Source organism: Gambusia affinis, linkage group LG16 (genome assembly GCF_019740435.1).
Source record: "Gambusia affinis linkage group LG16, SWU_Gaff_1.0, whole genome shotgun sequence".
NCBI classification, from domain to species: Eukaryota; Metazoa; Chordata; class Actinopteri; order Cyprinodontiformes; family Poeciliidae; genus Gambusia; species Gambusia affinis.
In genome coordinates, this window is record NC_057883.1 from 25,684,702 (window position 1) to 25,711,853 (window position 27,152).

General features: G+C 37.1%; 3 protein-coding genes and 2 non-coding genes across 6 annotated transcripts; all 5 read left to right on the forward strand.

Moving 5' to 3' along the window:
• Positions 1 to 9: 9 nt before the first annotated feature.
• Positions 10 to 17,552, forward strand: zmpste24 (zinc metallopeptidase, STE24 homolog). 2 transcript variants are annotated; one of them, XM_044142473.1, is made up of 9 exons: positions 10 to 111; positions 1,877 to 2,023; positions 12,915 to 13,118; positions 13,216 to 13,368; positions 14,263 to 14,404; positions 14,490 to 14,674; positions 14,761 to 14,862; positions 15,493 to 15,636; positions 16,384 to 17,552. In XM_044142473.1, exons 2-9 carry the CDS (start codon positions 1,928 to 1,930, stop codon positions 16,606 to 16,608), a joined length of 1,251 nt encoding a protein of 416 aa, XP_043998408.1. In that variant the 5' UTR covers positions 10 to 111; positions 1,877 to 1,927; the 3' UTR covers positions 16,609 to 17,552. The 2 variants fall into 2 exon arrangements, with proteins under 2 accessions (XP_043998408.1, XP_043998407.1); XM_044142472.1 differs by lacking the exon at positions 10 to 111 and adding an exon at positions 242 to 887.
• A 1,031-nt stretch (positions 17,553 to 18,583) lies between these two features.
• Positions 18,584 to 22,478, forward strand: atp5if1b (ATP synthase inhibitory factor subunit 1b). Its single transcript, XM_044142475.1, has 3 exons — positions 18,584 to 18,736; positions 20,627 to 20,739; positions 22,023 to 22,478. The coding sequence occupies exons 1-3, from the start codon at positions 18,668 to 18,670 to the stop codon at positions 22,162 to 22,164; spliced, it is 324 nt and encodes a 107-aa protein (XP_043998410.1). The 5' UTR covers positions 18,584 to 18,667; the 3' UTR covers positions 22,165 to 22,478.
• Positions 22,479 to 22,504: 26 nt separating this feature from the next.
• On the forward strand, positions 22,505 to 26,810 carry rpl13a (ribosomal protein L13a). The gene is made up of 8 exons (XM_044143708.1): positions 22,505 to 22,529; positions 23,716 to 23,804; positions 24,813 to 24,885; positions 24,973 to 25,038; positions 25,231 to 25,332; positions 25,961 to 26,046; positions 26,228 to 26,287; positions 26,560 to 26,810. The coding sequence occupies exons 1-8, from the start codon at positions 22,505 to 22,507 to the stop codon at positions 26,767 to 26,769; spliced, it is 711 nt and encodes a 236-aa protein (XP_043999643.1). The 3' UTR covers positions 26,770 to 26,810.
• LOC122846737 lies at positions 25,078 to 25,159 on the forward strand. Its single transcript, XR_006373280.1, has one exon. It is a non-coding gene; the product is annotated as a small nucleolar RNA Z195/SNORD33/SNORD32 family (small nucleolar RNA).
• On the forward strand, positions 25,380 to 25,454 carry LOC122846726. Its single transcript, XR_006373272.1, has one exon. It is a non-coding gene; the product is annotated as a small nucleolar RNA SNORD50 (small nucleolar RNA).
• Positions 26,811 to 27,152: the final 342 nt, after the last annotated feature.

Here is a 27,152-nt window from a genome sequence, read left to right on the forward strand (position 1 = left end):
TGATGATCCTCTTCGCAGAACTGTTTCAGTTTGATGCGGTTCTGTTTTTGAGGATGAGCCAAATCGCAGCGATGGACGAACAATGACCCAATAGAAGATGAGCAGCAGATTGTACGTAGTTTATCTCTTCTTTTTACATGTGGATTTACACATATTTTTGTCCTTATAATGAGTGTTGGTCTCTTAAACTGACCATCAAGTTATATATGTAACGGTCGAAATCAGGTGAGATTGCCACGCGCAATATGGCGGATGAACCAGCATTGTTACTATTTTGTGGGTTTATTTAATTGGTTAATGCCATTTGTTTACAATTTATTGACTCATTTCGAACGAGTTTAACCCAGTTTTAAAAATAAGCCGTTAGTTTTCTTGTTAATCGCCAAAAGAAGAACAAAACAAGCCGTTAGCTCGAAGAAACGACTTAGTTTTAATGAAGCAACTGCGCCTCCTGGTGTCAGAAATATCTCCATGTCGGAATTCGGTGCGCGGCGGAACTAACGTTTAAGCCGTTTGATTGGGGACAAAAAACGTTGAAACACTTCACCGACGGGCGCTTTGGGAATCTTACATGAATGGGAAAAACGGCGAATCTCGTAGTTTTGGGAACGAAAGCCGGATGTGTAGCTTTCGTTTTTTAGTCGGTGTCTGTCGGATTATCGCAGAATCGTCTTGTTCTCCGCTGCGGGAAGTTTGAAGCGCGTGAAGCGGAAGCGCAGTAGCCATTAGCCCGAACCTGTCAAGTCTGTTAGTCAGAGGAGAAAAAACCCAGAGAAAAGATGTTAAAAACTCTTTTTCTGCTGCCCGTTGAGACGCAGATATTTTATTCAGTCCTGGTATTCTCATGGACAGTTTATCTCTGGGAGGCATACCTGTCCTGCCGACAGGTGAGTAAATGTGTTTTTATCTTTCTGTACAGAAGGAAAAAAACTCAAATAAAGATTAAACATAGCTCTACTTGTTGTAATATGAAATAAACACATATAAAAGATTGAATTATATAATTATTTTTGTCTGAAAGGTGTGTGTTTAGCAACAACATGTGATTTTTAGTATTGTGTGATTAGATAAACACAAAGTTTTGTTTCATTATGAAGTGGGGAACAGATGTACACAACGTTTTTTCAAATATATGTTAAATAAAACACCCAATGCGTTCTGCTCATTTATTAATATATATCTGTTATTGTTTTTTGCTAATTATTTCAAGGAATATTACAGTAAATGGGACAAACTTCTGATTGTTTTAGTATGAATAATGATAAAAACCTTATTCAATACCAAAAAATCCCCCCAAAATATAACTTTCCAATGAGACGTTGAAGTTTGAGGTTTTTAATGTTACAAAATGTGGAGAAGTTATTATTGTTAATATTTATTTTTTCAAGAAAGTGTTTGGGGTTGGGATTACTAGATTTAATAGAAATATGCTCTAAAAATAATCGAATCAACACTTATTTTAATCTTGAGTTAAAAATACAGTTTTTACAAGTTGTTATGGACTTGATAATTCAGCGCTGTTCTGGCTTGCACAACTATTTTTGTGGTGCGTCACGGTGAAACGGCATTTTAGGACATAGATAAAGACTTTAGTTCTCCGAAAACAAGAAAGTGGGACTAAAGTTAACATCTGTTACAATTTTACAAAACGAGAACGTTCCAACATTTTTTCAGCTTTTTATGTCTTCAGTTTATAGAGCGGAGAGAATCAGATTTAACTACAAGATACTATGGATTATTGTTAAAAACAAAACAAAAATAACCTATTTAAAAATATTCACCTTTCTGAGCATCAGATAAAGACATTTAAAACTTTAATTGTGTGAATAAATGTAATTTTTTGGTTTCTATTTTTCGACCTTTTTCTGCGCTGCAGAGGAAAATATACCGGGCAACCATTCACGTCCCAGAGGAGCTTGGAAAGATCATGGATCCTGAAACCTTTGAGAAGTCGCGTCTGTATCAGCTGGATAAAAGCAACTTCAGCTTTTGGTCGGGGCTGTATTCAGAGATCGAAGGAACAGTAAGAAGAACACCAGAGCACTCAGTTTACAAATATATTTACAGTTTGCTGCTTTAAAGCTGCAGTATGTAACTTTTATTTAAAATTTTGTTTTTACCTATTTGTTTAAACTGTCAAGTCGTGTCTGTTTGATATGAAGTAAATAATCTGTGAAAAACTGAACTCCCCTTCCCCACTCTCCATGTTCCTATGACTGTAAGTTGTTTGTCCACCATTTGCACAATTAACAGCACTTGATTGACAGCACTAAGCCCCGCCTTCTGGCTCTGATTGGTTGTTTTTGGTTCAGCTCAGGAAGGTGGTGGAAGAAGTTGATTTTTTTTTTTTCACAGATCAGATGTCATAATAAACTGTCATGACATGTTAAGAGTTTTAAGAAATATGTAAAAAAAAAAAGAAAAAAAAAAGTAAAACATTTTTCTTTTCTAAAAGTTAGATACTGCAGTTTTAACGTAGGGAAGCACCAATCCACTTTTTTCACTTCTGATACCGAAACGGTTTAGTTTCTATTTCAAACATCTCTGTACATTTGAAATAAGACAAAACTAACTTTAAAGTAACTATTCAGAAAAATAGGAACTCATTTTAAATCAATAATTCCTTAATATTGGTGATAAAGTACTGGTTTAAATAATCTCCCTGTGGATCTGGTGCTTCTTGATCAATATTAAGGAATTAGCTGCTTAAAACAAGCTGCTATCTTGCTGAAAAGTTACTTTCGTTAGTTTTGTCTTATTTCTACTGAACTAAGATGTTCTACTTGAACCTATACTAAAAATATTTGGTGAGATTTTGTGTTTTTGCTGTGAATATTTTTTAACACAGACATAAATGTGGTGAATTACAGAACAGCACAATTAAATACACCAACAGCCTCACAACTTGGTGTAAACATGTAGAAAGATTTTCTGTCTTTACTCCTTTAGATTATAACAGCTAATGTGAAATAAACATTGTTGAACCAAATATACTATCGATGAATCGGAACCATGTGATCACACGTGCAGAAAACAGCCAAACACAAATAATCAGACTTTACTTATTTTATTCTTTTTAGCGCTAAAAAGAAAGAGACGCTTACCCTCACAGGCTAATTGGTTGTGACGTGAATACACCGGGACTGAACAGCATCTGATCAAAAACGGACGATCCATTCTTTATATCTAAGACACGCCTTATTGGTCGTCTGATGAACTACGTCAGCTAAGGAATGCCATGATATCATGGTGTCAGCTTAAGTTTCACTTCTACTGAAAGCCTTTTGTTTGGAAGTGAAACATGCAAGGTCAAGTTCCATTCCTCCAAAAGCTCTCTGTGCATAAATGAAACATACTATGTGTGAAATACAGCTGTATGTGCATGAGTACACGTGCAACCCTGGATAAGCGTCTCAACAACTCCCCCTTTTGGTCTCTAAGAGACCACAAATAGAACATCGAACAGCTTGGGGAGCATCACACATCCTGAGGAAACACTGCCCACTGTTCGGAAAACTCCCCGGGCCCATTACGATGTTTGTTGTTGTCATTTCATTTCATTCTTATGGGGTAAAAATCGAACAGAGCGCCCCCTGGCCCTGGGCGGCGGGAAGAAACCACAGTGTTCCTCTTACAGGCTAACAAAGAACATTCAACAAAAATAAATAAAAAATAAATAAATATTATTTAAAAAATTTATGGATTTTATACCTGAAAAGAAATGCAAAATGAAGAAAATAATAAAACATTAGATTTTGTTTAAAAATAAATTTAAAATGAGAAATGAATAAACATCAGTGAAAATTTTGATTTTTTAAACCAAAAGTCAAGAAGATAAACCTTAAAATGAATATTTGTTAGATGATGCTTGAAAATTTTAAACGTAAACAAAGAAATTTTCAGATACTTTTTTTAGATGAAAACCATGTGTAACAAACAGAATAAGAAACAAGCACCCTCGAAAAATATGCAAATCAGTGTTATTGGCAAAAATTCAGTAGAAGTACAATGTAATTCTTCTAGAAAATTCATTAGAATTCAGTAGTATTGAGTTGTAATGCGATCTACAAAGTTTAATCAAGGCAATGTCTTCTAGCAAACCCTATCAATGTCGAACCGGTTTGAATTGCACAATAAAGTGAAATTAATGAGTTAAAGGAGTAAATTTTAAAATAAATGTTAGAAATTGAAACCGGCATTTGAAATCTGTTTCTTATATTATTATTAATTTTTTTTTTTTTTATTATTATTTAAACGTGAACAAACAATAAAATGTAAATAGAATACAATGTGAGGTTAATACTGTGAATGCCGGTAAACTATAAATTGAATAATGCAAGATGAATAAAATGTTAGTCAATATGAAAGCTTGGATGAGCCAAAACTTAATGAGAATAAGATAAATGATTAAATGTTATATAGAACACTGACAAATAAAATCCTAAACAAAGTATTGTTAAGATCCCTTTTTGTACTCGAGAGGTGAAATCTTTAAGTTCAAAATATAAAAGTAGTTAGTGGTCATAAAGGGATACAAACTTACCATCTGAAAAGAAATATGTTTAGTGAACAAAATGAAAACACATTTTAAACTTGGCAATCAATGTTTTAGATAAAAATTCAGTCTTAACACAATGTAATGATACTGGCCAAATCTTAAGAAGTCAACAGGATTAATTTGTTTTAATGAGCTCTGCAAACTTAATTCAAAATTGTGTCGTCTAGTATCTGTTGATGTCAACCAGTTTCTACGTGTGTCCAGATGCCTCATTTTCATCCAGGCACACCGAGAAATGATTGGACTTTTTGCATTTAAAATCTGGAAAGTTGCAGCTCCACAGTTGCGCTGCACTTGACCTGTGAAAAGATGCTGTGATTCAGAGGTTCAGAGGTGAACACACCTACCATGATGACACAGGCTCTAAGTCTCACCATAGCACAGACACCTGTCACACCTGTCTATATTCTCTCAATTAGTTTATTACCCCTGCATAAATAAAATATCCCATCTCTAGCCTATTAAGTGCCCTGGGAATTTGATGTTACACCAACTGTCAGGGATCCGGCCCACACTGCGGTTACCTGTTGTAAAATTGAAACAGACATAGTTATCTTTAACTAGAATAGCGGCACCATCCGGGCTCCGCTGTTGATTACTGGAAATAAAGCTGTTAAAGTGTCACATCCAGAGGGCTGTTTAAACTTAGTCATATTAAGCATGCAGTTAGAACCCCAAAGAAGCAGGTTCAGTATAGGTTCTGAGTCGTCCAGCTGTGCAGGCCACACAGTTAGACATTCGATATTATCGTGCTGTTGCAGTTAATCAGTCTAACAACAAGTTGGTTTCTGTGTAATGTATCGACCCAATTTAATTTTGTTTGTGCACAAACCTTAGCCAATTTTGTTTTAAATTTTGATTCATTCATTCTGCTTTGCCTTGGGTTGTAATGATTGATTAGACATTTTATGATGATTTCACTATCTTCTGCTGTTGCTGGCCAGGCTTCAGGCCATCCTGTGGAAGCATCAACACAAATCAGCAGATATCTTTTGTCTTGCAACGTGTTTATTATGTCAGTAGAATTTAACACAATCTCTTTTCCTGGACATGGGATTGGAGGAAACTGTCCCTGATGTGGATTCAAAGTTTTCTTAGGATTCAACTGTTCGCACACCGAACAATTTTTCACAAAATGTTTCACCATGTGGATCATTTGAGGTGCCACCACTCTTTAAGATTGTGCATCATCTGTTTTGTCCCAACATATCCAACCCGTGAGCTTCTTGGAGCAGCTCTTGTATTTTCCCAGGAGGCAGAATTAACCTGCCATCTGGGCCCCTCCAGCACCCATTTGTTTCACGTTTTTCTCTTCAGGCGACGCCCCCTTTTGGCATCTCACCACCTCTTCCAGGCTCTTAACCCTTGTGTGTCGTTTCTGAAACAACCATCTGTAAAGAACTGTCTCACCTCTGGTCCCAGCAGAGGAGCTGCTGAAGTCCTGGTGTTACCTTGTCTACACGCAGGGTTCTCCTTCTGAAAAACAGTCTGCCATATTTATGTCTTGGTGTGTGACTGAAATGTTTGGAGCTTTCAGGACTTTGGAAAGTGTTTGTTGTCTCGACGCTGTCATGGTGAAACTCAGTGAATGTCCCATGACTATGTGTTCAGTTTTTGTATCAGGTATCCCAGCTGCCTGTTGCGTACAAGGGTGATGCCCTTTTCCTCCCCCTTTTCTGAAACAAAACACCTTTAAAAGCCAGTTTTGTTACAGAAATATCCAAAAAGAACTGTAGTGTAGTCAGGGATGGAGAGCTCTGCAGCTGACGCCATGTGTTGTTCGAGAGAGACAAAAGCTTGTTCAATGGGGACATGCATGTCGTTCCTGCTGAAATTATTCTACCCAGAAACATAACCTGTTTTCGTGCAATTTGTTTTTACTGACCTTAAAATCTGTTTGACGCAGGCGCTGCAAAACCAGAGAGGTGGCTTTAACACAGGTCTCCGTAGATGGTGCAGCAAGCAAAAGGTCTAGTGGGCAGTCCTGCAAAATATCTTGCAAAACCTGATTAAACTAAAAGCGATTCTATTATGAGGGAACAGTCAATTTTAAAAATATTTATATGGATTGCATATTAGATGTGAATTTATTTTAACTAAAGTCTTTAAGTCTAGTAATGATAATAATTTTATGCTCACAGTTAATGGAAATATGACAGATGAAATTGGAATATCTTACCAAACAATAGAAAGAAAACTATTTAAATAAGAAATGTAGGCATGCTAGGAAATATGTTTAAAGATTGTTAATTTTACAAAGCAAGGAGTCTCATCAGAATGCCTAATTTCACGAATATATGGAAATTTGTAGTACATTTTACTTTAAAATTAATTATGTGATGAGATCCTGAATGACTGATCTTATATTTTTCAAGAGAGCGGGAGAAAAACAAACCTAGTGCTGCTGTGGCAATCGAATCTGTGGCTGCCAGGGAACGTTTCATCCTCACGCCCAATTCTTTCACTTGGTGCTCAGGGTGCAAACAGAGAGAAATGTGAGACAATTAATACCATTCTGATTTTTTTTTTTTTTTTTTTTTTTTTTTTGCGAAAGAGACAACAGCAGCTACACCAACAGGAGCTACATAAATGTCCGAGACTTTTACCTGCCAGGTTGTTTCCTTCAAAGTGGAAAGGAAAGGTTCCTGGTACCATTCAGAGACGTCTCTGTCGCAGAACAGGGCCGCATGGTGGATCCGGAGGAGGAACACAGAAGCGCAGACACAGGAGCCAGGGCTTCCAGGCCATGAACGTTGACATTAGGCTGCTGTAGGGTAAATTTGTTAAAAGTCCCCAATAGATGTCAGCAAACTCAGACACCACTGGCTGGATCAGATACTGTCCTTCTGTTTGGAAATTTCCACAAAGAAGGGAGGTGCCATCAGGAAAAGCAACAATTATTCCATCAGCCGAGCACATGATTGTTGCTCCCATCTTCATCAGCAAGTGTCGCCCAAGCAAATTCATGGGAGTCGCAGGAGAACTTACAAAAGAATGTTTCATATTCTGATTAACCAAGATGAAGGTCAGAGGCATCGTGAATAGCAGACTGTTCAGTCCCTGAGAACCCTGTTAAAGACACAGTTCTTGATGTCAGAGAAAAAGGAGGAGCAGAGTTCAGAGTGGAATGTGTGGCTCCGGTGTCAACCAGGAAGTCTGTGTGTTTTCCTTCCACTGTTGCAGACAACATGGGGTCTGCTGTACCCACATTGTCTCCGGGGTCCTCAGCAGTGTGTCAGTAGATGTTCTGTGTGGCCTCAGTATTCCCCTGAAAGCAATGTCCAGGAATCACATAAGGATTGTTGGGGATCATACCTGGCAGTCTTTGGTATGTTCACACAGTGTTTGGCCCAGTGTCCAAAATGTCCGCACTGGTAGCACGTCAAGTTCCTTTGGTCCTTGGCCTCGTGCTCCGTGACCTTGCCCCATGGCTCCCCATCCACATCCAGCCAAACGCCATCCCCGTCCACGAGGAAACGCTCTGTATCTGTTTGAGGATATGAAAAAGAAAAAGCAGGAGGAGGAACCAGTTCCCCCCCCAGTATGATTAGAGTTTTGCCAGTAATTTGGAATTTTACCCTGTGTAGATTTATTTTGAGAAGATGCTGCTGCAACCATCACATGTTCTTGTTTTCTTTTATTTAATTAATGTAATTTTGTTTTGCTTCCTGCAATTGGAGTTTCAGCGTCTGAGTGTCTAAGCCCTTAAGACTGTTTTTTATTAATATTTTATTCGTCCTGCGCCTTTAAGAGGTGATGAAGCAGGTGTCTTTTCCATCTCACATGTTCACACCCTGCAAGATCTTGATTGTGTTTTATAGACTGCATAACATATTCAGGGACGCCTTTTAAAACTGCTTCTTTAAGCATTTCAATTAAGTTTGTGTATGGACCTTTAAGATTAACTGTAGTTTAGATATAATGTCATTTAGTTGGGACCAAACATGGGATTTGGTGATGATGGGGTTTGATCTAATACAGTCCAAGTCGGGGTTCTATTCCCAGTGTGGACTCCTGAAGTTTTGTGGGGTAGCAGTTCCCCCTTGACTGTCAAAGTTCCTTCTGTGATATTAATTATTACGGGATATATCCCCTTAGAACACGTGTCAAACTGAAGGCCCGTGGGCCAAATCCAGCCCGCTGTGGGTTTGTGCGGCCCTCCAGATTCTAAACTAAACACTAAGTGTGCTTAAATATTATGTCATCAATCAAATTAATGCAGTTCTATCCGTTTACTGCCAAATTATATCAATCAGTCGCTCCAGTTTTGTTTAGAATTATCAGGGAAATTCACCAAAATCAACAAATCCCTGCACTTTTCTGAGCAAATAATTGGGAGTTTTTGCAGTTTTAATAAAAAAAAATGTGAAACTTCCTTACTTGAACTAAACAGCTGCCTCAAACCTAATTGATGTCCCATTATATGACCTGTACAGCGAGTAATAAAAAGTCAAATTTACCGTCATAAATAAGTGCAAATATTTCCAAATTACTACCACAAACACTTTTATTGCAAAAAATCACAAAAATTCAATGATATTTAAGAAATGCGTGATATTTTAACAGTTTGTGAATGGCTTTTATCAATACATTCTGGTACAACTGGCCCTTTAAGAGCATTCATGTTCTTGATTTTGCCCAAAACGAAAATAGTCAAGTCTGTATTTTTATGCTAGTGTGTTCAGAGCTGGTGGCAATGACCCTTTTTTTTTAAAAAAATTATTTTATGTTATTGTCCCTGTCAGGAACCCAATAGTTTTCATTTTGCCTGAGTTCTGTCTCTGCAGTCTGCCTGTTTTGTTTTCAGCCTCTTTTAGTGAAAACTCCTGCCTCTTTCTGTTTTTGTTTTTAATTGAAAAAATTTTATTATCATTCAGTGTTGACTCTTTTAATTATTCTCATTTGTGATCTTGCTATTGGAGCATTTGCCTGCATGTCAGCTAGAACAATTTTATCTATTGTTTGCTCTTTTTTATCTTAATTTAAGAGGATTCCAGTTCTATGTTATCCTGTTGCTGCTTTTGTTATTTTAACATTTGATCAGCTGACCTATTTCCCTTATAGAGCTTCATCCTGTCCTGTGGTGTGCATGGCACGCTTAAAAATTATTAGTTTTACCTGGTAGTGACATTGTTTGTAGGAGACATGTAGATGTTGTCAAATTCATCAAGGTGGAACACTTCTGTCTGATTCCTGACAGATGACACAACCCAAAGTTCGCTCCTCTGCAGAACATTGTTTTTTTTCTTGGGTTTTTACACTTTTTAAACAAAAATTACCGTCCTAAAATTAAACCAAATCTAAAATCCTCTAATTCAATATGTATTTATGAATTTAATAATCATCAATCAATCAGTCAAACCTAGTTTAAATTTCAGTCTAGAAAACGTTATTTATATTCACAATCATCAGTTTGAAGTAACCAGTTATTTAAATCAAAGTTTCCTTTAATCTTTTATTTTATAGCAGTAGACATCTTTTTATAATTATTATTTATTAAATAATTAATAACTTCATCAGTTACTCAGTGCTTGAGTACAGTTTGTTTGTTCTCATAATCACACTAATTTTCATCAACCAAAGCAGCACAAACAGAAACATAAATATTTATCTGATTTTCAGTTAGTCACAAATTTTCAGTCTGCTTTTCTTGTTGTCCTATGCTCAAATTATCAATTTTATTGAAGCTTCATGAAATTTCCAATATTAGTTAACATATTTAATATGTTAATATTTATCTTTTAGTTGTCAGGTTCCTGTTTTTAGGTAATGCGCACATTTTTATTTATTATTTATTCATTCATGTATTCATTTATTGTTATTAAAACTATGTCAGACATATGTTAGAATCCAGCAGTAACTGAACTACCTGCTGCTAGAGCACTTCACCCATTGTAATAAAATGTAAATTCATTTATAGAATTAAATTCTAAATTAACTGTTCAGTTTAAATGCAACAAATACTTTATGGTATATAAACACTTCAGTCTCAATTATTTTCAGCCCTTAAAACTGTTCAATTTAATTTCAAACTAGCATGTATTACCGGAATATTCCTTCTTTTCCTTTTTAATAAAGGAGAGAAAGTTTTACAAATCATTATTAGCTTAGACTCTGATAATTTTAAGTTGGTGAAATTTAGTAGCATAAATTTTGTTAGATCTTTTGCTGAAATTTTAGTGATTGTAGATTTTCTTCTAGTTATGCTAGTTATTCCCTCTATTTGCTCACCAACCATAAACAAAGGTCCTATACCCCCTTTTAAATCAAATTTCTTCCTGTCGACCTCGTCTGCCATGCCTGGAGCAAGAATCACCTCTTCTCTCCTCCCTGCCTTTTTTTTTTTTTTGTTATAATTTATTACTCACACACACGGCGTGTGTTTTTATTTTTTATTTTTGTTCTTCCCCTTTATTTTGAAATTCATCTTGCTCCGCCAGATAAGTTATTAGTCCGTCTATTTGTTCCCCGAGAGTCACCCAAGGGCCTGTGCCCCACTTTGAGTCGTAACCCTCATCCCTGGAGTCACTCTCCATTTTGCAAATTCAGAAATCACCTTATGTTTTGTTTAGTGGGCACGGCGGCACCTGCTCGTACGGCGACGAGACAACACCACAGACAAAGTCAAACCTCTTTAACTGTGACGGGCGCGGCCGCACACACTTGATAACTTAAACACGGTTTGTTTTGTCGTGTTTAACCGTGTTTAAATTACAGTTCACCAGCACCAGAACACATGAGAGCAAAAACGTCTGCAGCTCTCACACACCCACAGCTGACACACACGCACTCCGCTCGGCGGCGGAGCTGACAAACAGACAGAGAACACCTAAAAGGATCCCCGCTTTGAGCCCTGGACGTTCTCTCTTCCCACAAAGAAAACGTCTTTATTTTCTTCCCACACAGAAGAAATCTCTTATTCTCTTTTCAGTTATACTTCGTCCCAGGCTCAGATCGCGATCAGCTTTGTCGCAATCAACTTTTCGTCCCAGGCACGGGTCGCGATCAACTTTATCGCAATCAACTTTTTTGTCCCAGGCCGTCCCAGGCACAGATCACGATCGATTCTATCGCAATCAACTTTTGTCCCAGGCTGTCCTAGCCACAGATCACGATCAACTCTATCGTAATCAACTTTTGTCCCAGGCTGTCCTAGCCACAGATCACGATCAACTCTATCGTAATCAACTTTTTCTTTTACTCTGCGGTCAGCTCTCTTGAGCTGGCTCGGATTGGCTACGCGTTTATTTTTGGAGCTTAGTCACTTCTCCGGGATCTAAAAACCGACAAAAACCCAGCCAAAACCTTGGTCGCGTCCGACGCACTCACACACCTGTGTGAGTGGCACAAGGGGGAGACGGCCACCTCTCACTAATAAGCCAATCCAGCAAACATCTCTTTTTATTTCTATTTCATCTCTTTTTATTTCTATTTCATTACTTTGCACTTACACATGAGCATTACACACAGCTGACAATTCAAATCAGCTTGCTCTATTGACTCTTCCTAAACTATTACGGCTGATATTTTAACTTTTAGGCAGCCCCACAACAGACAGTGCAAATGCGTTCAAGGAAAAAACTTCCTTACTAGATTTTTTGGGCCCAACGCTGTTACACTGTCCGGTCAGGCCGCAGCAGCCCAAACGGCTGGCCAAATCTGCACAACTCTGCACGTGTGTCAACATGTAACCATCCTCTGCGCTACCAAGTTGTTGAACCAAATATACTATCGATGAATCGGAACCATGTGATCACACGTGCAGAAAACAGCCAAACACAAATAATCAGACTTTACTTATTTTATTCTTTTTAGCGCTAAAAAGAAAGAGACGCTTACCCTCACAGGCTAATTGGTTGTGACGTGAATACACCGGGACTGAACAGCATCTGATCAAAAACGGACGATCCATTCTTTATATCTAAGACACGCCTTATTGGTCGTCTGATGAACTACGTCAGCTAAGGAATGCCATGATATCATGGTGTCAGCTTAAGTTTCACTTCTACTGAAAGCCTTTTGTTTGGAAGTGAAACATGCAAGGTCAAGTTCCATTCCTCCAAAAGCTCTCTGTGCATAAATGAAACATACTATGTGTGAAATACAGCTGTATGTGCATGAGTACACGTGCAACCCTGGATAAGCGTCTCAACAACATGTAAAAATAAACGGCAGCAAACCTTTCAAATGGTTCAGAAAGTTAAATTAGGAAGATAAATACTGTAATGTAAAATAAATATAAAGCCTAGAATTAGACTGACTAGATCTGCATAGATCCAGAGTGCAGGACCGATACAGATATTGATATGTGATCGGTGTATAAGTGAACTCAACGTTTTGTTTGTGGCCCATTCAGCTGATCCTGCTGCTGGGCGGAATCCCTTTCCTGTGGCACTTTGCCGGTTCTGTGACGGCTCGGTTCGGGTTCGGCCCGGACTACGAGATCACCCAGTCGTTGGTGTTCCTGACTCTGGCCACGCTGTTCGGCGCCGTGACCGGACTTCCCTGGAGTTTGTACAGCACCTTTGTGATTGAGGAGAAACACGGCTTCAACCAGCAGGTTTCCTACCTGGAGAAACTTTTTCCTCTCATTTCTGAAGACGAGCAGCTTTTTCTGGCAGATTTAAGGTTTACTGTCTGTCCTTCCTCCCACCCAGACGTTGGGTTTTTTCCTGAAGGACGCGGTGAAGAAGTTTGCGGTGACCCAGTGCATCCTGCTGCCGGTGAGCTCGCTGCTCCTGTACATCATAAAGATCGGAGGAGATTATTTCTTCATCTACGCTTGGCTCTTCACGCTGCTCGTCTCTCTGGTCAGTCAGGAGATCTTCCTCCATTTTCCTCTGTCGGTTTCTCGTTTTGATTTTAGGTGACAGACGAACAAAAAGTTTTTTAAAGTGGAAAAAATGAAGTTTTTAAAATTTGATTGTAGGTGCTGTTTCTTTCTAGTTGAAATGATGAGAACAAAATAATTTTCTCACAATGAAGTCACAATACCACTGGAGCAAAGTTTGATATGAAGTTACTGAAGTCAGTTTGTTTCCTTCCTCGTTTCAAATTCATGCTGGTAATAATTTGATGCTGATGTGTTAAGAGACAAAGTATTTACCTATTTTTATAACTTTATTAATATTAATTTGTTCCACATTTTAATTTGTAGCTGTTATCAGTAAATTATTATTTTTACAACTTTATTTTCAAATATTTATAACTTTTTTTCTCAGATTTTTACGACTTTATTCTCATAATGTTGACTTTTTATCATACAGATTTATTCTTGTTGTTACAACTTTTCTTATACTATTTCAGATTTATTATAGTTTTTTTATCTGCTGTCAGATGATTTTACTCTCATGATATTACAACTTTATTTTTGTTTTTTTGACTTTATAAATTACTTTTTGTCATACAGCTTTATTTTCATGCTGTTACAACGTTTCTTGTATTATAAGGATTTTATTCTCATAATATTATGTTTTTATTGTTCTAATAGTTTTTTTTTCTTTGAACCCATAAAATACACAGAAGTTTGTCGTTGTAACTTTCTGTTAACTAGAGGTTAAAGTTCAAGTGGATAAGATCTGACAGAGTTTAAGCAGTTTGAATACTTTTAAAAGGCTCTGTCTGTTATTTCAGTGTTTAAATGTCTCCTCAGTTATTGCTGTATTTTCTGCTCGCTGATCGGCTCGTTGCTCTGCTATTTGCAGGTTCTTGTGACCATTTATGCGGACTACATCGCTCCGCTGTTCGATAAGTTCACCCCGCTGCCGGAGGGCGAGCTAAAGACGGCGATAGAGGACATGGCCAAGAGCATCAGCTTCCCTCTCACTAAGCTCTATGTGGTTGAAGGTAGAAATGTGATGTGTAGATTGTGAGAAGTCTTAAACTTTGGGAGGAATTGCTTCCCGGATAACTTTGTTTTCTATCCGTCCAGGTTCGAAGCGTTCTTCGCACAGCAACGCGTATTTCTACGGCTTCTTCAAGAACAAGCGCATCGTGCTGTTCGACACGCTGCTGGAGGATTATTCCCCTCTGAACAGCGCCGGAGAGCCGCAGTCAGACACGCAGTCGGAGTCGGACCCGGAAGAATCGTCCAGCGAGACAAAGCAAAAATCCAAGGTGGTAAAAATCATCATTCAAATCCTCCTCACACAGGAAGTTATGAAAGTGGAAACCCGACGGGGTCATTTTAATTTTCTCCACAGAAGAAGCAAGGCTGCAACAACGCGGAGATCCTGGCGGTTCTGGGTCACGAACTGGGCCACTGGAAGCTCGGTCACACCGTCAAGAACATCGTCATCAGTCAGGTGATCGAAACTAAACCAGAAATGGATCAGTTTTTAATTCACCATCGCTATAATCAACATGCTTAACTCTGTTAGCTGTTTTCAAGGTTTTATTTCTGTAAAAAGTCCTTCAAAATATAGTTTTGTAACAAACTGCAATTAAATTTGGAAAATGTACATACACCAAATAAAAATATATATTTTTTATCATTGTCTGAAGTAAACGTCTATTTTTAGGTCAGTTCGAATTAGCAAATTTATTTCTTTTTCCTAAATTCAAGAAAACGTAGCAAGAAAATTTTTATTTAGAGATTTTTTACATTTTCTTTGTATATTTACTTTGAGCTGGAAAGTAATTAGTTTTATTGATTATTCCTAATTGTTCAGTGATTATTGATGTGTTTGATTGATTGAGGTGTTGGCTTATATTTTAAACTTTAAGAGATGTTATTAAGATCTTATTTAGATTTTTTTTGTGTTAAATTAGTGTTTTGTAACATTTCAAAACACAATTTTTGCTTAAATTGTCCCTGTTGCGGTGCTGGAAAAGTTATTTTAAAATTTTTACCTGTGGTAAAAGAGAACCGTGAATCAAACGGGGCTTATTGGAGCAGATCTCATTTATTTATTTAAATCTTTTTGTGTCTGCAGATGAATTCCTTTCTCTGCTTCTCCCTGTTTGCGGTTCTGATCGGGCGCACGGAGCTGTTTGTGGCTTTTGGATTCACTCAAAGTCAGCCTACATTAATTGGCTTGATGATTATCTTCCAGTTCATCTTCTCTCCTTATAACGAGGTAATTTGGGTCACCAAACTGTTTATTTTCCTTTGTTTTAAAGTTCTCTATTAATGAGTTAATTTAAAATTAGCTGCTTGAAGTGATCGCCTCCGAGGAATGTTTATTTTCATTTTTCATTTCATTCATTTTTAAATGAAAAGTGGACTCCGCTCAGTCATGCAGTTGAATAAATGGTATTATTTTAATATTTTTGAGGAGTTTTGTCGAGAACAGAACCCCATAACGTGCATTTGCCCCTCCAACACAGACTCCGTTTGGACCTTTGTTGTTGCTGGGCGCCATCTTTGTTACTGTACCACTGGCGTTGTTTAAAGCGCCCTCTGCTGGCTGTCGGCCAAACTACAACACTAAAAGGAAGTCTAAACGGACGTAATAGCTTGTACGTTAATCGAAGAGAAGTTGACTGCTTGAGCTCGGATGAATGGCTGCTGTTAAAGTGAAACTTAAGGAGCTTGTCGAGTGTTTATATTTCAAAACAAAACCGCATAAAGTGCATTTTGAATCCCAAATCGGACTCTGGACCATTTCTTTCCCATGGTGTCATGACTCCGACGTCCTTCTTTGTAGTTCCGCTTAAGGATGACCGGCGGCGCCCTCTGCTGGGTGGAGGCCAAGCTACAACACAAAGAATTTCTATTTGCACATTTTGAGTTAATCAGTTGGAACTAATTTTAATCTTCTAAACTGTGAATCAACATTTAAGTGTAAGTCGATTGATCCACCTTCTCCTGCTCTGTTCTGCAGCTGCTGTCTTTCTGTCTGACGGTTCTGAGCCGCCGGTTTGAGTTCCAGGCAGATGCCTTCGCTCGTGGCATGGGCAAAGCCTCAGAGCTGTACTCCGCCCTCATCAAGCTCAACATGGACAACCTGGGCTTCCCTGTGGCGGACTGGCTCTTCTCCATGTGGCACTACTCCCACCCGCCCCTGCTGGAGCGCCTCAGGGCGCTGGGGAACGTCAAGCAGGACTGACACGGCAGGACGGGGCAGCGGCGGGCGCCGCCTCCTCCTGCGGGCCTCTGCAGACTCCTCCTCACCCTGTGACGCTGCCTGGTCTTTTTTTCTTCCCACCTGTCCCCCAAACATTGAGTTTTACCTTATTTTAGCACTTCACTGTCCAAACATTCAGCAAAACCAAAACATGTCAGCGAAAAGCGTTTTCTCAGTGCGGTTTGTTGTGAGGAATCATCTGGACAATGTTTGTTTAGGAAAAGATAGCCAGACTACAGTTTACGGATGGATTTGGCAGTTGGTTTTGTTTTCAACTTATTTATTAATTACATTCTGTACATATTTTAAATGGGGGAAAAAAAATACATTTTAGGATTATTTTCCAGTATTAGGATGTCAAACTAGTGAGGAATTTCTTAGAATAGTTTATGAATTAGCTATTCCAGTTGTTTATTGCTTAAGTAGACACACATCTGTAATTATGGTGATGCTTTTTACAGATCAACAGACCAGATTCTGATTCGTCCTGCAGCTGCCAGCCCTTGAACTGTCAATATCAAAACTATTTCTTTTGTTGTTTTTAATGAACAATTTGATTCATTTTCATTTTCTTTAGGGGAGTAATCATCACAAATATGAGAGCCTCTGAATGTCTTTCCGTTCTGATAGTGATGTGAAAGTTTTAGTTTCATTTTTTTTCTACATGAACTGATGAATTGTTTTTGTTTTTATTATTTGCCTGCAGTCGAGGGTCCAACCAGCCCTGTACATAATGTCATTGGTAGTGAATGAGGTTGGAAATTTTACTTTTAGTTTCTTTCTGTGTTACCTGGCAAGCAAAATGTAAAATATTTTTGGGGACGTTGGGAGGCGAAAACTTCCTTCAGCACACAAGGCAGAGTTTGGTTTGCTCAAAAAGGGGACTGAAGCTTTCTTTGCTGTGTTGAATAAAATTCTGTAACGCATTTCATTTTCCCATCTGGTTCTGATCATAAAGTTATTATAACTGTGTTAATTTAAGACATATTTGAAAGAATAGCTGCTCAGATGTTGGAAAACCATTTTAACCAAACCCAAAAATGAGGCAGAAATAAGTTAAATGTGTTTTTTAAATATTTTCATTGAACTTAATTCTTAATTACATGTTTTTTTAAATCACAAACCTTTTCCTTTCTTCTTGAGATTTTAATCTCATAATTATGACAAATTATTCCATAAATAACAGATGAATTTCCAACTGAAATTGTTATAGCTATAAATATTTATCTTCTCTAATTTGTAAATAAATATACAATTTTATGAGATATTTCCCCTCAAATTCTGTAAGAATTAACTCTCATTCATTTATTTCAGTAACTTAATTAACCTGCGAACTTAATTAAGCTAATGTTGTTACATTAGCTTAATTCTGCACAAGGAAATGTTCTTAAATCACAGAAAACCACAGTAAAATAAAACATAAATAAAAGCACAAATAAAAATCAAATCTTGTTTATACCCAATTAAATTCTGATATAAATGAGAAAAGTTTGATTACAGGACCTGTTCCAATTTTTTTTTCTTTAAAGATTTACAAAAACATTTTTAATGCTTTTTGTAACACGTCATTTATAAATGTAAAATGTTCCACTTGAGCCGAAGGTTATTTAAAAAATGTTAGACTTTTTTTATTTCTTATTGAGATTCCATATTTGATCCATTTCCAGGAAAAATAGTAAATTTTAACATGAAATAAAAGTTACCTTAAACGCGAAAATGACCCGAATCAACGTGGGGTCGACAGGTACGTAAATTACGTAAGATGTTACGCTGGGGAACGTACCATTACGGAAGTTGAGCTATTTCACGCTAAATACCGTTTATTTCTTCAAACTAAAGTTTTACAAAGTTACTTCTCGAATGTATTAAAGTGTTTTTCGCCATTCGATATAAAACATATTATTTTCTACAGAGTTTAGACCAAACGAGCAGGCGGACTCGCCCCTCCGTTTCGCCGCTAATGGTACGGTCCGCTGGCTGGTTTCTGTGGACAAGGGCAAACCGTCAGCGTCAGCGTTGTTTTTGTACCTGACGGTCAAACATGGCGAGGCTGTTGAGGTTAAACGTCAGGAGTTTTGTCACATCTCAGCTGAGAATGTCCTCCGATCAGGTAATAAACGTCTTTTTCTTCCTGGCTGCTTTAAAAACCAGACCGCGACCCTATCATTCAACAACATGTTTTTTTTTAGCTTACTAAAAAACCATGTTGGAAAACATGATTGGAATAACATCGATTTTAAATAACTAGTAATGGTTTCTAGATTACATTAGTGATTTGGGTAAATAGTGACTGGTTAAATCTGACCTGTCAAAGGTACTAATTACCAGCTGCGTCATAACAGAGGATCTGTGAATTGTTTTTACCTATTGTGATTGATTTTGCTCAGATTACACAGTAAAACATGTCACTATTTTATTATTTTCATTATTTCGAAACCTGATTTTGACCTTCAAAGTTCAGCTGACTCAGTTGTGTTGTGTTATGTTACTGTATAATATATATTTTTTTAATTTTTCTTCTTATTATTATTAATATTTAGATGCAGTCCTTCTACTTCTATCAGAAGTTTTTCACATGAAACCAGAAGTAAAAAATTAAAACCCACAGGAAAGCCTCATTTCCTGCATTTTCAAGTTAGAAAACAACAAACTTGAAACATATCCTCTTTGTTTGACTTTTCAAAGTTAAGATTATTTGAAACTAACTGAAGTTTGTGTTAGGACAGTAATATTTTTTATTTTTATTGCAGTTTCAGTTTTATTTTGTGTTTAATTTAAATTTTATTTATTGTACTTAATTTGCTTACTGCTGTGATGACAGAATCACAAACATCCCTGAGCAACAGAGTGTCTTCATTCAGAAGCTCCTTCAGAACTCCTGTAACACAGACTGCTACAGAAGCATCTCCAACTCTTTGAAGGAAATTAAGAGTTAAAAACATTTTATTTTTCACCAGAAATTATTAAACAATTTTTTATAGGATTTTAAAAAATTAAATTTTGATAAATTATTTAGTTTGTTTTTATGTATTCAATGCCTATTATTATTTGTGAATTTAGTTTTAAATCCTTATAAGTATTTTAACGTGTATCCATTTGTTTCACTGGTATTTCTTTAATATTTCAAACCAATGTTACTTCTGTTAACTGGGCATTTCTGTTTCATGTCACTATTTATAACTCCTTTTTTGTCCCATATATTTAAAAAAACAGGCTTGTTTTGTTTTTAATTCTTAAATATTTTCATATCGGTCACAAATTACCTGACTAAATGCAAGATGAAGTTTTCAAATGATGATTTAAATTATTCCTGTTGGAAAAAAGGAAGAAGACATTGAAGCTGACCTGGCCCTAAGGGATTAAATACTGACCTCTCAGTCTTAGTGGTCACTCTTTGCACTGGGATTTCAATCCAGGCTTTGACTAGGCCACTCAAAAGAAGTCAAGCCTGCCATGCGCCAGTCGGTTAAATAGTTTTTGGTTCTTCTGGGAAAAGTATCCATGTTTTTTGTTTATAATGGCTCTTTTGTACTTCATTTTTAAATTTCTTTAAATGGTAGCATGTCATAATGTATTGTTTTGTTTGTTTTTTTTGCATATTTTATTTTAGATTATTTTTCCTTCATGCTGTCAAACATGCTGTTTTATACAGTTTAGACATTAATCAAACCTGAGAGTGTTAATTTCACAATAACGTAATAAAAACTTTTAACTTAATCTTAATCAAAAGTTGCTAGAAAGTAGAATGTGAATCTGCTGACCTTTAAATGGGACATTAATCATTTAAATCTCTAAAAATTACCATAAAAAAGAATATCAAAATACACCAACAAAGCAAATGCCTCCTTAGGTCATATTTAAATTACTTAAAATATTGCATTTTGTGTATAATATGTTGCTTATGATTATATTTGTATTTCTTGCTAATATTTAGCACTTTGGATGAAGTAATAAGCGATTTCAGTCTGTCTTCTTTGAATCTCTGTCTCACCTGCTGCAGCTGGGTGAGCTGGGAAAAGGTGCAGGAAAAGGCGGCGGCGGCGGCGGCTCCATCAGGGAGGCGGGCGGCGCCATGGGGAAGAAGCAAGCTGCTGAGGAGGAAATGTATTTCAAGTACGATTTTTTATTTGTATATATTTAAATTCAATAGTAGCTGTGTTTTAATATGTTACAAAATATTTGTGACATATGAAACTGAACATGTGATTCAGTTTAATAAGAAATTAAATTGAAATCACGTGACTACGCTTGTTCACGCAATAATCCTAAAGATCATGGGAGCGACGGACATACATAGTTACATAAGACAATATTCTAGCGCTAATCATCCATCCTAGGTCGAAGTCTTGTTATAGTCGGCCATTTTATAGAAGAACCTTGGACTGACACATGTGTGATGCTGTGACAGTCGGAATAAAACCATCATCCATCTACCACTTCCTGTCGTCTTCTTCATGGTTTTCACCAGTAGTAACATTCGCTAGTTGATTCCTTGTGATGCGACATACTGGCGTATTTTGATACCACTTCATCTTGGCACAAAAACAATTTTTTTTTTTTATCCAAACAGTTGTTTTTTTTTAATTGCCATGTTTTCAAAAGGGTAGAGTGCCTTCTCTGGGTCTGGGGGGGTGTCCTGCCCCAAGTGGAGGAGTTCAAGTATCTCAGGATCTTGTTCACGAATGGGGGAAGAAGGGAGCAGGAGATCGACAGGCGGATTGGTGCAGCGTCTGCCGTCAAGCGGGCGCTGTACCGGTCCGTCGTGGTGAAGAGAGAGCTGAGCCAAAACATGAAGCTCTCGATTTACCGGTCGATCTACGTTCCCACCCTCATCTATGATCATGAGCTTTGGGTCATGACCGAAAGAACCAGATCGCGGATACAAGCGGCCCAAATGGGTTTTCTCTGTAGGGTGTCTGGACTCTCCCTTAGAGAGAGCTTCTGAAGCTGCTGACCCCACGACCCGACATGGAGGGAGGGATTGATGTAATTTCAATTTGCACAATTTGATGGTTAGTGGATTTTATTTTTGTACTTCATCTTGGCGGATATTTTTTTTTTAGCAACAAATTTGTGCCTGTGTTTTTTTTCCCCTTGAAATTTATGTGTTTCAGTTAAGCAAATTTACTTTTGTAATTTCAAATTGTGCAATTTTATGTTTAATGGAAACACAGCTTATTAAAAAACCCTCTCATCCTATTGAAAAACGTTTAATTGAAAAATGTGATGTTTTTTTTTTTTTAAATTGGACTGTTTCCCTTAAGGAAATTTGTTTTCCTAATTTAAATTTCACAATTTACACAGCTAATGTGGTGGATTAATTATTAAAAATCTAACATTTGGTTTTCTCCCCTCCTTTTTATTTTTTTGTGTTTGTCTGTGGAACGACACAAAAGACGGAAAGAGCAGGAGCAGCTGGCGGCCCTGAAGCAGCATCACCTGGAAGAAATCGATCACCACAAGAAGGAGATCGAACGCATGCAGCGCGAGATTGATCGCCACAAGGGAAAGATCAGGAAGCTGAAGCATGACGACTAAGTGGAACAGTCCAAAAAATAAAATGTATTTTCCTTTGCCTTTATTCAAAACACCTGTTGCTGCATGCATTTACCAGGCAGGACATGATGGTGTGGAAGTTGCTGTTGACTGATGGTTATTAAATCTCCTCTTCTACTGGTGTTTTGGTTGTTTGCTGCTGTGACAATCTGCAATTTCTGACTGAAGTTCATCAGTGCATTTTATGTCGCAAACTGTCATGAAGTACAGTTAAAGCTGTGTTTGTCAACATGAGCTTTTAGCACCGTTTAAATATATAAAATTGTGCATTACACTGTAAGTTTGAAACACTGAAAGCTGATTTTCTGTGTTTTATTTCAACATGTTGGGACTCTGGGAGTGCTCTGGTATTCCAAGGTGGTTACAAATTAAAATCGTCCAAACATTTAGATTCTTCTTCTATGAAGAGAAAAAAACTGTAAAAATACTTTCAATAGTTAATTTTAAGCAAACTAATGTTCCTTAAACCAATGTTACCTTCATAGTGATATTAGAAAACAATTCAATCAAATCAAATCAAATTTTATTAGTATAACACATTTCAGCATCAAGGCATTTCAAAGTGCTTCACATCAAATCAAACACAGAAACACAATGCAACATAGAATCAACAATCAAAACATGACAATGAGTCAAGTTCCATCAATAAATTTATAATTGATTACATTTCAGATACAATCCTAATCGGGTTGGTTTTTAGTGGAGTTTGCATCCATAAAAGGTTTACCTGTTACACTCCTACTGTGTTATATGGAACAAAATACCTGTTGCTGTTTTTATTCACAATCACAGTTTAAAACCATGTAAACAGCCTTTCAAAGGGCCTCCAGCACCAGGCTCCTTACTCCTCTTTCATGGGATTTCGCTCTGGGACTCCACTGTCCCTCACGGATTTTTGTGCAATTCTATGGTTCCTGTTAGTGTCTAGAATTGACAGGGTTTGTGTTACGCGCAGTGACTCTCAGTCATTCGCTTCCAACAAGTGAATGGCTGACCGCTGCAGTAAATTGATGCTTTTAACAGACAGTGGACCTAAAATGTTTCCACTTAATTAAATACAGGATATTAAAGCCTCATAAAATACGTTCTAAGCTGAAACTTTCTACAGTTTTCATGTAGAAAGGGTCACTAGTTTGTTAGAAATGCCTGTTTGCAAATTATGTGACGATCTAAAAATATTTCTGTACAACGGCAATCAAAACTAAAAGAGAAAAGGAATGGCTGTCTTTTTAAAATTCTTAATGTCACTGGCAGTTCTAGATTAAAATTAATAATTTATTTTTGTCAATGTGCTTTTTCCCTGACTGGAGGTGATATTAATATTTTACTGTCACATTTCTAACCTGAAACAAATGTAAAGGTGGAATAATAATTTAATTTTCCATATTGTTATTACTAACAACAACAATTATTAATATTATTATTGATACAAATGAAAAAGTAATAACGTAGAAAATTATGTTTAAAAAAAACTTAGCCTCCTCCATACATAGATGGCGCTATCGCCAGACGTACATAACGGAGAAATCTAAGTTTCGTCACTTCCGGCTGCCCCTGCCTTTTACCACGAGCAGCCCCGTTCTTCTTTCTTTTCGCACATCATGGCGGACCGGTTCAATAAGGTGAGCAATCGCTACGGAGCTATTTACTTTGTTAATTTAACTTTTGAGTCGTCTTTTGTCAGCCCGTCATAGCAAATATGCTGTAAATAGTTATATTCTATCGATATAATACCTCTTTGATTTTTTGTTTTCTGTGAGACGCTGCATTTTTAGGTTAATGACAGGCGTTTGGCCGTAGCTGTGTGAACATGCCTTCCATCATGGCAGCTTCCCTTACAACACGTTCAGCTTCACTATCCGAACTGTTTCTGTTGTTTGGGGAAGCGGTCTTTTAAGCTTAATGTAGTTAAATAGTTTATAGACTTGCACAGTTATAGCAGGTTTCAACGCTTCTCTGAAGCTAATCCATCGTGTTGTGTGGTTGATAACAGCTTAGCCGCTCGCAATACTCATTTACCGAGTCCGTAACAAGTATGACTAAGTTTTACAAACGATTAAACATTAAAACAATTTAATGTAGTAATAAAAAGGATAGCTGCATGTTTAAAATTAAACCTGCTGCGTTTTAAACTAATATTAATTTTCCTAGCTTTGACGCTAAATCACAAACGAGATTTAGGGTGTGTAAGTAATATATTTAAAATTAAAAGCGGGACTGAAGGTTCTGCTTTTGAAACAAAGGAGTATGTTATGGTTGCTGCATCATGGGTTTTGTTTCACAAGTACTTTTCTTTAAGATTTAGGGATGTTACTCAACTTATTTTTTGTCTTTCCTTACATTTTATGTTAAAGATTTTGTCATTACAGCCCAGGGTTTGTTTTTATTAAGAATTTAAACTTAAATTGTGGATAAATCAGCATGATTTTTTTTTTTTACTTTGATCCCGAGTGGGTAGCAAAGTGTGATACCGAAAGTAATAAATAATTGAATAAAATACCTGCATTTTTTGATGTATCCTTTCTCCAACATTTGGATGTAATGTGTGAAAAATGACTGAGGATTTCATCTGGTTTTTTATGAAGCAAAATGCATCTAAATAAGAAAACAATCTTTGTTTTTTCTGCCAGGTTCTGCTACTAGATGGCAGAGGCCATCTACTGGGCCGACTTGCTGCCATTGTGGCTAAACAGGTCCTCCTAGGTTCGATTTAATTTGATCTTTTTCCTCTAATCAAATTAATTGTGACTTAATCTTTAACTTTAACTTATACTTGTGTTGCTTTGTCAGGGCACAAAGTGGTGGTGGTGAGATGTGAAGGCATCAACATCTCTGGCAACTTCTACCGTAACAAACGTGAGTTCAGTCCGAATTTTCAGTGTTTTATTGGAATTGCTCGTCTGTGATGTTTTACCCAATGTTGTTCGAGTTTCATTGACCATGAGAATACTTTACATGCACTACCATCTGAGACTTGAGAGCAGCAGCAGCAGCTCTAGTTGTTGTTTGGTTGATTTGATGTGTAACCGGATGTTTATTGTCCAACAGTGAAGTATTTGGCTTTCCTGCGTAAGAGGATGAACACCAATCCGTCTCGTGGTCCTTATCACTTCAGAGCTCCTAGCAGGATCTTCTGGAGGACTGTTAGAGGTAAAAAGGAGACTTTAATGAAAAATGATGATAAGTTTGCCGTTGCTCAACAGTGATGAGGCTTTTTATCCCGAATCTGATCCTCAGTTGATGAGCCAAACATCAGATCTGACTGCTGAGTTGAGCATCAGCAGCTGCGTTTCCACTCATTGTATAATTGCTCAGTTTGACACTTTGAAGATAAATTTGCTTTATGGAAACACTGCAATTTGAAAAAATGTTTTTGATCACGAGTCACATGATCAACAGGATGTTACTACTGGTGGAAACGCCAAAGAAGACAAGAAGTAATTAATGGAAACGCTGCAATTAGAAAGTTGTATTTCGGATTAATGACAAAGTTTTGCATTTTTTTTTTTTTTTTTTTTTTTTTGCCCCTCCAGGGGGTCTTCTGTGGGCTCTAGTGTCCCTTTATATGAAAGTAGGCTGACAGGGAAGGTGGAAGACATGCAGTTAACATCGACAGCAGCGTTGAGGACTCTAGGCCTCCAAACATGGTGGCGCTATCCCCTACGCCACCACGGCACGCCCCAGTTTTGCAGACATTTTTAATGGAAACGCAGCTAATGTTAGCTGTGTGCTTTGATACTAAAAAGTTTATCTTTTTAAAGAATATTGTTGTGTTTAGGAATGCTGCCTCATAAAACCAAGCGAGGCCAGGCGGCTCTGGAGAGGCTGAAGGTGTTCGACGGCATCCCGCCGCCCTACGACAAGGTGGGGAAAATGTTTCAATCTGACTTTTATTTGAGCTTTTTCGTCTGTGATGATGTTTATTCTTAACTCCCTTAGCTGAAATTCAGATGAGAGAGAGAAAAAAAATCCCTGAGACATTTAAATCTAGGAATAAATGGATGAAAAATTAGTTCTTCTTTTAATTTTGGGTTTTGTTTTGCAGAGGAAGCGCATGGTCGTTCCAGCTGCTCTTAAAATCGTGCGTCTGAAGCCGAGTCGTAAGGTGAATACATTTTTTTAAGCTAAAATGTTCAATTTATTGAAGTGTTTTATTTAAAATGTATAATTTAATTAGATTTTTATATGTTTTTAAGGCTAAAGTGTTAAGTTTAATACTTTTGTGTCTTTAATGTTAAGCTAGAAAATAAAATTTTATCAAGTCTTTCATGTTTTTTAAGCTAAATGTTAACTTTAGCTATGTTTTCAATTTAAAATGTTAAATAAATGTCATGTTTTTCAGTTAAATTTTAGTGCTGATTTCTGTCTTTCCCTCAGTTTGCCCTCCTGGGCCGCCTGGCCCACGAGGTCGGCTGGAAGTACCAGGCGATCACGGCCACCCTGGAGGAGAAGAGGAAAGAGAAGGGGAAGCTCCGCTACGAAAAGAAAAAGACGCAGATCAAGCTGACCAAGCAGGCGGAGAAAAACGTCGAGAAAAAGATCGCAAAGTACACAGACGTTCTGAAACAATACGGTGTTCTGGTCTAAACTGGCTCTCAGTGGCTAATAAAAATTTAAGTAAATGTTTACAGAACGTTTCTTTGGCTTCTTTTTGGTCAGATTTTTCACTTTGAGTGTCTTGTTTTGTACCACTGTACTGAAAAATCATCAAATCTGCTGGATGGTTTTCTATCAGAAGTTTAGTTTTATTTTTATCTCTGAAAAAGATAAAATATTTTATTTTCCACATTCACTCATCCAGTCATTTAATCTGCTTCCCTCTGGTCTGGTTTTTACAGGTTTCATATCAAATCTGTATTTAGAAATTCAGTTATTCTTAATTAGGGCCATTGGAGAAGGGGGATAATTTATGCCAAAACAATCTTAGAAATTTACTAGAAAAAACAGGAATGAGATCAAAATGTCAGATT

Excerpts from the sequence above, each read along its gene's own strand:
- atp5if1b (XM_044142475.1), top strand. The coding sequence starts at position 18,668 with ATGGCGAGGCTGTTGAGGTTAAACGTCAGGAGTTTTGTCACATCTCAG. Across the intron at positions 18,737-20,626 it reads TGAGAATGTCCTCCGATCAG|CTGGGTGAGCTGGGAAAAGG; the intron begins GTAATAAACGTC and ends CACCTGCTGCAG. Across the intron at positions 20,740-22,022 it reads GAGGAGGAAATGTATTTCAA|ACGGAAAGAGCAGGAGCAGC; the intron begins GTACGATTTTTT and ends ACGACACAAAAG.
- rpl13a (XM_044143708.1), top strand. The coding sequence starts at position 22,505 with ATGTTGGGACTCTGGGAGTGCTCTG. Across the intron at positions 25,039-25,230 it reads CAACTTCTACCGTAACAAAC|TGAAGTATTTGGCTTTCCTG; the intron begins GTGAGTTCAGTC and ends ATTGTCCAACAG. Across the intron at positions 26,047-26,227 it reads TCCCGCCGCCCTACGACAAG|AGGAAGCGCATGGTCGTTCC; the intron begins GTGGGGAAAATG and ends TTTGTTTTGCAG.
- zmpste24 (XM_044142472.1), top strand. The coding sequence starts at position 780 with ATGTTAAAAACTCTTTTTCTGCTGCCCGTTGAGACGCAGATATTTTAT. Across the intron at positions 14,405-14,489 it reads TAAGCTCTATGTGGTTGAAG|GTTCGAAGCGTTCTTCGCAC; the intron begins GTAGAAATGTGA and ends CTATCCGTCCAG. Across the intron at positions 14,863-15,492 it reads AGAACATCGTCATCAGTCAG|ATGAATTCCTTTCTCTGCTT; the intron begins GTGATCGAAACT and ends TTGTGTCTGCAG.